This window comes from Pan paniscus, chromosome 5 (genome assembly GCF_029289425.2).
Source record: "Pan paniscus chromosome 5, NHGRI_mPanPan1-v2.0_pri, whole genome shotgun sequence".
In the NCBI taxonomy this organism is placed as follows: Eukaryota; Metazoa; Chordata; class Mammalia; order Primates; family Hominidae; genus Pan; species Pan paniscus.
In genome coordinates, this window is record NC_073254.2 from 71,620,420 (window position 1) to 71,631,765 (window position 11,346).

An 11,346-nucleotide genomic window follows, 5' to 3' on the forward strand; every position below is an offset into this window, starting at 1 on the left:
TGAAACACTGGTTACACCATTTTATGTTAGGCCTTTCTTTTGCACTTCTGTTTACTTTTTTTTTTGGAATTTGTGTTAGTCTGTGTTTGATAGAAAATGCAATATCTAAGTCTAGAATTACTGAGAAGTTAGAGAAAAGACGTAAGGTGGCTTGGAAATGGAAGGGAATGGCAGTAGTATATTTGAAGGAACTATTAGAATAGAAACTGTTCATTTTTTAAATAATATAACATTTTAAAGTTTGCATTGTTACCACAGGAAACTTTAAGGCCTTGTCAAAGTGGAAAAGTATGAAACAAGATAAAGGGGAGGGAGAATGAGAGTTGGAGCATGGGGGAAGGTGAAAGAAGAATCTGAGAGAACCAAGAAGATGTGTTTATAGGGGGAGGTGTCTCTGTACCACTGGCACCTATTTCTAGCACTGCTTTATGGCAGCAGGATTCTAGGTTATCTTATTTCTGCTCTCTAGGGTGTTTAATCCTAGAACTAGAGGGCTACTAATAAATCAGTCCAGACTGGGAAAAGAACCAAATTCTGGTGGTGAAAATGTTCTTAATAAGTAACCTTGGAATTTTATATGGGTGGTATTAGTTTTTGCTTATTTAACCTTAAAACTTGGTTTTCTAGTTCTTCTAGTACATTAATTTTTTTTAAAAATTCCTTGTGTAAGTGACTTTTTAACAAGCTTTAGAGTTGATGGAAGAAAATGTTTGCAAGAAGGATATATAACCAAAATTTGTGAAGTGTTCAGGTTATTTTTATCTGATTTAAGTGTAAATGGTGTCATGTACAGATTTGGATTTCACAAAAAGGTTTAGATAGAAATGAGTAACATTCAAGGTTAGTATTTTTGCATATTAGGCTTCTAATACTTTTTGGACTTGAAATCAGAATGATTTTAGCAAATTCTTACTGAACTCATGTTGATATTTCTCTCTTCTCAGAGGAAGAAATTGTTGAGCTTCCAGATTTGGATTACCTGCGAACCATGACTCATATAGTCTTTGTAGATTTTGATAACTGGTCCAACTTTTTTGGTCATCTACCAGGGCATCTAAACCAAGGAACATTTATTTGGGGCTTTCAAGGTACGGTTAATAAGAAAAACAAAAGAAAACTTTTTCCCACCTCTTAGAATATAGTTCAGTTTAAAAGGCTCCTCTTAAACCTTCCTGGATAGAACATAGGGACATAATTGGAATATTGTTCTTTTGTATTGTAGTTACTCTGCTAGAATCGTTTTCTTTACATGCCTCTGTGGTAAATGTTAGCTCCATCTGGTGACTCAAAGTTTATGGATCTTTTGGCCGGGCGTGGTGGCTCACGTCTGTAATCCCAGAACTTTGGAAGGCTGAGGCAGATGGATCACGAGGTCAGAAGATTGAGACCATCCTGGCTAACATGGTGAAACCCCGTCTCTACTAAAAAGAAAAAAAAAAATACAAAAAATTAGCTGGGCGTGGTGGCGGGCCCCTGTAGTCCCAGCTCCTTGGGAGGCTGAGGCAGGAGAATGGTGTGAACCCAGGAGGCGAAGCTTGCAGTGAGCTGAGATCGTGCCACTGCACTCCAGCCTGGACAACAGAGCGAGACTCTGTCTTAAAAAAAAAAAAAAAAAAAAAAAAAAGTTTATGGATCTTTTGATACAGATTGAAAAAGCCTTTATTCAACACCTAAAATGTGTCAGGTGCTTTGGCTTTGTACTAACATGGTTACTGATTATTATGGTTTTATCCCTTTTAAAATACAAAGAAGCAGATGTTTTGTTTTTGTTTTTGTTTTTTTTTCCCTCAAAGTTTTAAAACTAATAAATAGCAGAATTATTTGGCCTCTCAGCTATAGGACTAATGTTATTTTCAACATGCCATAACTGCCTCTTCGGTTCATCCTTGCTGTTCTTAAGTGTTCAGCTTCATCTAAACCTCTTTACAAATTGTTGACCAAACTTGGGGGAGAGGCTTCTTTGGTTTACAGAGCATCTGCTGTTGTTTATGTTTGATAGGAAATAGCATGTAAAGAGAAAGATTGGGATTAAAGATAGAAACATACTGACCTGGATAAGTTAGCCAGTATAATTGCTTTAGTAAGTTGAGCTTTGGTGATTGCCCATCATTTCTGCATTGAATGGTGGTGACATCTGTAAAAACCACTTATGCTTACACTTATAGAATAATGCCATTCAAAGAATTTTTACACACATTACTTTTGATTTTGCTTAATATCCATGTGAGTTTTAAGATGAGTTGACAGATTCAGGGAAGTTGGTCCACTTTCTCAAGACTGTAAAGCAACAAGATGTTGATGCTTATGCTAGGATGGAGTTCTTCCACATTCTGATCTAGTACTTTGCCTCTAGAAAAGTTTTTTTCTAGTACGTGTTTTTTCTTGATAAAATTTTTGGCCTTTCCTCTCCTGTTTGATTATCATTTTTGCCTTTTCTAAAATTAATAGGAGGAAACACCAATTGGAAGCCTCCGCTCAACTGTAAGATTTATAATTACCTGAACAGGATTGGATGCTTCTTCCTTCATCCTCGCTGTAGTAAAAGAAAAGATGCTGCTGATTTTGCCATATGTATGCATGTGAGTCATTGTTTTATTCAAAATCTAATGTGAATCTCAGACCCACTTGCATTTTTTTCCCACTTGAATTGTAATGAGAGTTATAGATCATTCTTCAGTACTTCAGGTTCTACCTATGACTATTATGAAGGCAGGACCCCATAGCATATTTTTATTGCTTTATCCTCAACTTCTAGCAAACCTTCAGCTATCCATAGTAGACCCTCAACTATTTGTGGGATAAATGATCAAGAGCTGATACTGTTTTTTGGGTTTGTTTTTGAGACAGTCTCGCTCTGTCACCCAGGCTGGAGTGCAGTGGCGCAGTCTTGGCTCACTGCAACCTCAGCCCCCTGGGCTGAAACGGTTCTCGTGCCTCAGCCTCCCAAGTAGCTGGGACTACAGGAGCGTACCACCATGCCCAGCTAATACTTGTATTTTTAGTAGAGACGGGGTTTCTCCATGTTAGCCAGGCTGGTCTCAAACTCCTGGCCTCAAGTGATCTGCCCGCCTAGGCCTCCCAAAGTGCTGGGATTACAGGTGTGAGCCACTGCGCCCTGCTGATGATACTGTATTTGATATATATTAAGACACTTTCATATTTTAATATCTCTAAAATTAAGAGGTACCTTAACAATCACTGTTGGCCTAGAAAGAATTTGCATTTGCTTCTGTCTCTGCTGGGTACCTAGAGAAACTGCCAAACTGAGACCCACTTTAAATTTTCTGCTTGGGGACTTACATGTCACACTGATAATGTGAATTTACTCTGCAAACTTGTTGACTGCAGCTTATGGTTTAAACAACAAAAGATTTCTTTTTCCCTCTATCTAATGCCAAGATTGAATCATGCAAATTGCCTTGCTTACCTTTTCTCTATGGCAGATTTATTTCTTATTTACCCTTATATTGAGCGTATAACCCTTTGGCATTCCAACCTTATGTGAGGTCTGTTGGACTTCCATTTTGGCTTTTTCTTTTCATGGCACATTAAATAGCTTATATAATTTAATGGCATCTTATATTTGATTAAATGTGGGGTATTTCATTTATGAACGAGTTCTTTCTTTCTCTCTTTTTTTTTTTTTCCTTTTTGAGACGGAGTCTCACTCTGTCGCCCAGGCTGGAGTGCAGTGGCACGATCTCGGCTGCAACTTCTGCCTCCCGAGTTCAAGTGATTCTCCAGCCTCAGCCTGGAGAATCCCGAGTAGTTGGGATTACAAGCGCATGCCACCACACCCAGCTAATTTTTGCATTTTTTAATAGAGACTGCGTTTCACCATGTTGGCCAGGCTGGTCTCGAACTCCTGACCTCAAGCGATCCACCTGCCTCAGCCTCCCAAAGTGTTGGGATTACAGGCGTGAGCCACTGCACCCAGCTGAAGGAGATCTTTATGTCATACTTTGGTAGGGACTAGGGAACAAGCTTAATATACCTTCCTAGGTATGTGTTCATTCTGAAATAGATGTAACTTGTTTTGAAACTCATGCTGATTTTTTATCAACCTGTGCCATTTGTTCTAACTTAGGCTGGCCGTCTAGATGAACAACTACCCAAGCAAATTCCTTTCACCATCCTCTCAGGAGATCAAGGTTTTCTGGAGCTAGAGAATCAATTTAAGAAGACTCAGAGGCCAGCTCATATACTAAACCCTCACCACTTAGAGGGAGATATGATGTGTGCCTTGTTAAATAGCATATCTGATACCACCAAAGGTACGCAGCTGCAGTCACAGTGCAAACCACCCAAGAGGAGGAGACTTCACTGCTGAGAGAAACCAATAAACTGCTGTCCGCTAGTGAACTGTTGCCTGCTTGCTAAACCATCATGTTCTCTTACTTCTATCTTACTTATCTTTTTAAAAAAAATCTCACTTTCATTCTTTAGTGTTTTAGAAGGAGGATGAATTCATAATAATTTTCTGGAGCTTTTTTTGATCTAGTAGATAAAATCTATATTGATGTATATAAAACATATATTCATGTGTTATAGTATGTTACTACAATTTTAAAAGCTCAGAATTCAGATCTTCACTTTGTTTCTGAAATTCCAAATTGACCTTCAGTTTTTTAGAAAGCAGTGCGCTTAGAGGTGAAAACCAGAAAGCAATAACAAAGGTGATCATTTAAGAGGTTGACAGTGACAAAATAAAACGCTGATAGGCTTTTAGGTCCTTAGAGAAGTGGGTACATCCTATCTTATTGCTGGGACTTGCACTTTCTTCTGTACCTTTGTGAGATTGTTCAATGAAAGGAGTGCTGATACCCAATTTCACTTCCTAGTATATAAGAAAAGATGTAATTCTAAGGATTCAGAAGTTTTGTTTTTCGTTTTTCATAATTTCTGCAGTCAAATGCTCTACCACTGAGTTATACCCCCCTTTTTCATAATCTCTGAAGTAAAGAAATATGGCTAGAATAATTAATGTTTAAATATCCTAATAATTTAAATTCATGAATAAGGTTTGAAGATATTAATGAATTACCTTAATGAAAAATAGTGGCTTTTTGGCATTTTTATTGTGTGCCTTTAAAGCTTTCAAGTCTGCTTGCCTCCTAGATTTTTTTTTTCTTTCAATATATTTGGAAGCACATTTTGATTGAAAACTCATTCTGGAGAATTTTGCTGTAATCACTGATTACAGTGGATCAATTCACTTCTGCAAAGTTAGGAATCAGTAATCTGTGCTCTTTATACTCTTTAAAGTGGAGTAATGATGGAAGATTATAAAAGAAAATGAACTCTTGTGTCTTTATGTCATGCCTTAGTTCTGAGTATTATCTTCCTATTCTGTAATTTTTGTTTTCACTTGTTTTTCTATCTGTGGCTTTCTTTTTTCTTAAAAAAAAAACAACAAAAAAAACAGGCTGGGTGCAGTGGCTCACACCTGTAATCCCAGCACTTTGGGAGGCTGAGGCGGGTGGATCACCTGAGGTCAGAAGTTCAAGACCAGCCTGGTCAACATGGTGAAAACCCATCTCTACTAAATATACAAAAATTAGCTGGGCATGGTGGCGGTTGCCTGTAATCCCAGCTACTCGGGAGGCTGAGGCAGGAGAATCGCTTGAACCCAGGAGGCAGAGGTTGCAGTGAGCTGAGATTGCACCATTGCGCTCCAGCCTGGGCAATAAGAGCAAAAACTTCGTCTCAAACAAAAAGCAAAACACCTCTTCTACTCTTTTGCTATCGCTTTCCCAGTCCTCAACATCTACTTAATATCCTATAAGATAAAGTTTTACCTTTGCCACACAAGGCCAACCTCCCTTTCCTTCTCTTATGCTTCTGCTTTTGGGAACATTTCTTTTATAACTCCAAATGTGAAACCTGTTATGGTTTTGCAGAGGCAAAACCATATTCTGTTTGGAATGAGAGGTGAATACGAGTAGACTTGCATGGGTATATTACGGTTGGAGGTAAGATACAGGTTATTAGTATCTGCTGATTATGCCCTTCCAAATGACTCTTACGTTCTAGGTATTCTTTTTTTTTTTTTTTTTTTAATCACCCATACTCAGTACTCATTTGAACTAACTACTCTCTGGAGGCACATGTGTACTTTATTCTTAGTTTTTGTGACATATAGAGATTGTGCACTGCATGAAGAAGGATATGGGCTTTGGTTCAAATGCTAACTTTGCTGTTTCCTAGCAGCGCGATTTCAGGCATGTTACTTAACTTTTTTGGAGCCTCACTTTTTTGTATTTATATGGTTGTAATAGTGATGTATGTAAAGTGTCTAGCACAGTATATAAAGCACTTTAGCTATTTAACAAATAATAGCTATTTTTTATTATTACTACCATAAAAAGAAAATGTGATTCCTAGCCACTACATTTTTAATGTTACACTGAATCACAGTATGTTCAGGCTTAGTTATCTGATTTAAGACCAAATTTTTTCATGGAAGACTTAAACCATCAAATTTCCTGTAGTGAACTTTATAAGGAATCAAAGAAAAATCATTTTCTTGGATAACTTTTATTCCATTTCCTTTCCTAACAAATAGCTTTGTGAATAGTTGAGTAATAGTTTCTATTAAGGAATGGTATTTAATGTATAATGGGACTCAATAAATCTCTCAATGTCCATTAATAATATAATTTTTGTTACTAAAGAATGCCAGATAACTCCTTGCACATAGCTAAACATGGTGTTCCTTCTTGTTTTCAGATTTGACAGCCAGTCAGTTTCTTAAGGCAATGTGGTTTTTGGGGTGAAGGGGTCACTGGACCTTTTTGAGAATCTGATGAAAACTTTCTATACCCTCCATCCCCCAAAATAAACATGTATGTACTACATTGCATACAATTTCAAGGGATTTGTGGTCTCAACGCTTCTAGATGCCAGTCAACAAACAAAATTGTCCTTTGGGATGTAACCTAAGTTTATACTATAAGTCAACAGTCCCCAACCATTTTGGCACCAGGGACTGGTTTCATGGAAGACAATTTTTCCATGGATTGGGGGCAGGAGGTGGGGCATTAGATTCTCATAAGGAGTGTACAACCTAGATCCCTTGTACGTGCAGTTCACAATAGGGTTTGTGCTCCTATGAGAATCTAACGCCGCTGCTGATCTGACAGGAGGAGGAGCTTAGGTGGTAATGCTGGCTCACCTGCTGCTCACCTCCTGCTGTGCGGCCCAGTTCCTAACAGGCCACAGACTGGTACTGGTCCATGGCCCTGGGGTTGGGGACTCCTGCTATAAGTAACATACAGTGATAAGTTCTTTCATATTTGTTATTATATAGCCAGGCTAGTGATTTTTCAGATTTTTGAATTTTTCACCAGAGCATAGAGAAGTTGATACAAGTTTGAGTCTCTTATTCTTTATAAGTTTTCAGAAATTTACCATCAGCAGGACTAAAAAGTGGTTTTTATTAGACTAAAGATTGCTGTATAAATAGGATCTTTTGAATATTGTTATCAGAATCGATCATATGGTATCATACTAGGAGAAATTAGTCTTTGCTAATTTCTCTGTTAATTGAAAGTCTTTCCAGAGGTACTTATTTCAGTAAAAATACAGATATTTGGAGTTCCTGGTTCTGTATATCGGTGTCCAGTCATTTGTTCCTAAGGCATTGTTTTAGCATGGTGGGGAGGGGAAAGGTTAAGTAGCTTTATTACTGGTACATTTTTAGATCTCTGACTTGGTTAGTTAGGGTAAAAGTTCTTTTCTCTACTTGTAAGCATCAGGGTTTCAACATGAACATTTTAATTACGCTATGATATATGTATAAATTCTTGTAGAGACATTTAAAAAGTCTATTAACTTTAATTTCTGCCCCCACCTTGGTCTTCTTATCCTTCATCATTTCTATTTTATATTGTAGTTATCCTCACTTTCTTAACACTTAAGATACATGGATCCTTTCTGGGAATCCCAATCAGAGAAGCCAGGTAGACTTTCTTAGACCATTTATATTTTATTCCCAAATACTTCGTTATTCTAACTCAAGCCTCATGTTTCAGAGATGCAGATATAACTTGTCACTTAAATGTTGAAAGAAAGAAAAGGTGAACTTTTTTATTGAAAAAAGTTTATTGAAGTTTATTGTAGTTTATTGAAGACTACTATGTGCCAGCCACCATGTTAACTGCTTTTTATGTTTGTAGTGTTTACAGATGTTTAAATATGTTGAAAGAACTTATTCCATATGCTTTTTAATCCCCTTTGCAAGCTACGAAGTAGGTGTTGGATTACCCCATTTTATAAGTATGGAAGGAAGCACAGGTTCAGAAAGGTTAAATAATCTACCTGCAGTCACAGAGCAAGTGCTTTGCTTTTCATTAGTATCAACGACTATGGGTGAGACTTTCACTGACACAAATACCTGATTCAATGATGTAGAGCTAGCCACCCAGTGTGAATTACTGGCTTTAACCATGTCCTTGAAGAATGAAGATAATGGGAAATATTCTGCCACAGTACAGGGACATTGCAGAGTTTATATAAAGATATCAAACAAGTTTTTTATTTTTAAATAACATTCAGGAAGAATGCGCTTTTTTTTTTTTTGTCAGAAGAAATGATTTGGTTGTGAGTTCTGGTGCTTTAAAAAGTAAAGTGATTATATGCTGAATATAGCCAAGGAAAGCAATTAGCATTCTAATTTCTTTAGGATCTTTTGTCTCATAATTAAATGAATAAACACCATCTTTACAGGCTCCTCGAGATGTTGGCACTAGAACTACAAGCACTGCAGTGAGCTTGTTGGAGTACTGCAACATGTGGTTTCAAAGAAATTCACTAGAAACCTGCCTCCCATTGCTTCCTCTACCTTTCACTTAATCGATATAAATGTTCCAGGGCACACAGAAGTTAGTATTTTCAGTGTTTTCTTATTTGGGCCAGTATCTGCTCCCTTGAGAATTACATATAATGAAAAAGATGTTACTACAAGATAATTTTTGTTGAATCTGTATGCTCCTTAGATGGTCTTGTTTATAAGCCTGAGACTGTCATATCCATTTAGTTGTGGCTTCATTGTGGATGAGTGGGTTAGAAGCAGTAAGTAGGGTTGGCATCTATGAGTCATACCAATTACACAGATTTTTAAATCCATCTTACATATAGAGCATAAACATTCACCTAGGTGCTATGGAAGTGTAGATGATTGAAGCAGCATCATGGCCTGTGGACTAGGCATTACCTAAAATAATTGTTGAACTTATTTCTTAAAGTCTGTCTGCCTGTTGTTTCCTCAGCCTGTTAATGAAAACTATAGGTTGTTTCTTTGGGCACCATTATAAAAATATGTTGATAAAATTAATTCCATGCAAAGGTACTGAAAATAAGAAAGAATATTTACGATTTTCTCTGTTCTTCTGATGGGGTTGATGGAGGCAAAAGAAACCTTTTATGATATTAATATTTGCAACCCCATGTCAAGTTAATCCTTGACAAATCAAGGATTTGTCATTATTCAAACCTTAGTGTAGCCTTAGGCCTTGCATGCAATGATGAATTGTTTGGATGAGTTATAACATGCTGCTTTTGACTGACCTTGACTTTAAATTGTAATAACAGAAACCTGTGGGTATTTTCCTTTTGTTCTTAATGTTTAGAGCAAGCTTGTCTAACCTGTGGCCCACGGGCCACATGTGGCCCAGTTCAGCTTTGAATGTAGCCCAACACAAATTTGTAAACTTTCTTAAAACATTATGAGAGTTTTTTTGTGTGTGTGTGTTTTCTTATTTTGCTCATGGGCTATCATTAGTGTTAGTGTATTTTATGTGTGGCCCAAGACAATCTTCTTCCAGTGTGGCCCAGGCGAGCCAAAGATTGGACACCCCTGGTTTAGAGGTTTAATTTTGTTCTTTAATTTGTAAATGTAATGTTTTATTTACCTAAAACACTGCTTGAAATATTTGAAGTATTTTGCTGGAATTAATAGCAAAGATGACTTGTAAAAACAAATTTCTGCAGCAAAAGAATATAGTGAAATATAGTGATTTAATTTTTATTTATAGACCCCTAAAGGGCTTTTTAATGTATATTTTAAGTTTTTAACTTTGCACAGAAACAAATATGTCTATATGATTTGTGTTTAGTTAGATGCTGATTCAAGTCACTGACATATATATCATATATAGATGCATATCTGTTTATATTTGTATAATTATATCTTGATATAAATATATATTGATTTAAATGTAGTTAAAGTGATAAGCACAATATTAGGTCATTGATAGTACAATGTTTCAAATTTTTTAAAGGTGAACTTTATTTTTCAGTATAGTTTTAGATTTACAAAAAAGTTGTGAAGATAGTACAGAGTGTTTCCATGTACCCATACTTAGTTTCCCTTATTAGTAACATCTTATGTTAGAGTGATACATTTGTCATAATTCACGGAACAATATTAGGACATTATTACTAATTCCAGCCTTTAGTTTTCCCCAATGTCCTTTTTCTTTTGTTTTCTCCCCTCCCCTCCCCTCCCCTGTCTTTTCTTTTCTTTTCTCGTCTCGTCTCATTTCATTTGAGACAGGGTCCCACTCTTGTCACTCAGGTTGGAATGCAGTGGCGTGATCTCGGCTCACTGCAACCTCCACCTCCCAGGTTCAAGCGATCTTCCTACCTCAGCCTCCCAAGTAGCTGGGACTATAGGTGCGCACCACCATACCTGGCTAATTTTTTGTATTTTTGGTAGAGACAGGGTTTTGCTGTGTTGCCCAGGCTGGTCTCAAACTCCTGAGCTCAGGTGGTCCACCCACTTCGGCCTCCCAAAGTGCTGGAATTACAGGTGTGAACAACCACGCCCGGCCTCAATATCCTTTTTCTACCCCAGGACCTCTTGGGATCCCACATGACATTTAGACATTAATCTCCTTAGGCTCCATGGTTCAAATTTTAAGTGAGTTTTGCAGTGCCTTTTCAGTCATACCGTATTATAAAGCCTTCGGTCTCTTATTATGAAAGCACATAAGACATCAGGTAAGTAAGTTTGTGCTATGCAAGAGGCATTGTTAATGAAAACCTATGGTGTTATCTCCATAGAGATGAATGCATATGATTTTCAAAACAGGAGAATTTAATGTCACCATTTTTAATATTATTTGGAAAAAACCTAGTGTGGGAAAGTAGTGTAACACTAATGAACTGTATTATAACGAGTAAGCTTGGGTATGAGAAGTTATTGAAAATAATACTGAGAATACATAAATTTATGGCACAATAACTGCATGTATTGATTCTTCTTTACAGAATGTGACAGTGATGATAACATGGGTGCCAAAAATACTTCAATAGGAGAAGAATTTATATCCACAGAAGGTAACC

The 11,346-nt window shown here is 37.0% G+C and overlaps 1 protein-coding gene across 5 annotated transcripts in view; it reads left to right on the plus strand.

Moving 5' to 3' along the window:
- Nucleotides 1–11,346, plus strand: part of ZNF451 (zinc finger protein 451) — a 114,070-nt gene that overhangs the window by 94,047 nt on the left and 8,677 nt on the right. For 4 of the 5 annotated variants that reach the window (XM_063604929.1, XM_063604927.1, XM_063604928.1 and 1 more), the window contains 4 exons: nucleotides 945–1,088; nucleotides 2,449–2,579; nucleotides 4,088–4,274; nucleotides 11,272–11,340. In XM_063604929.1, the coding sequence (XP_063460999.1) occupies nucleotides 945–1,088; nucleotides 2,449–2,579; nucleotides 4,088–4,274; nucleotides 11,272–11,340 (531 nt within the window). The remainder of the gene's footprint in view (nucleotides 1–944; nucleotides 1,089–2,448; nucleotides 2,580–4,087; nucleotides 4,275–11,271; nucleotides 11,341–11,346) is intronic. The other variant, XM_063604930.1, reaches the window with a different exon arrangement.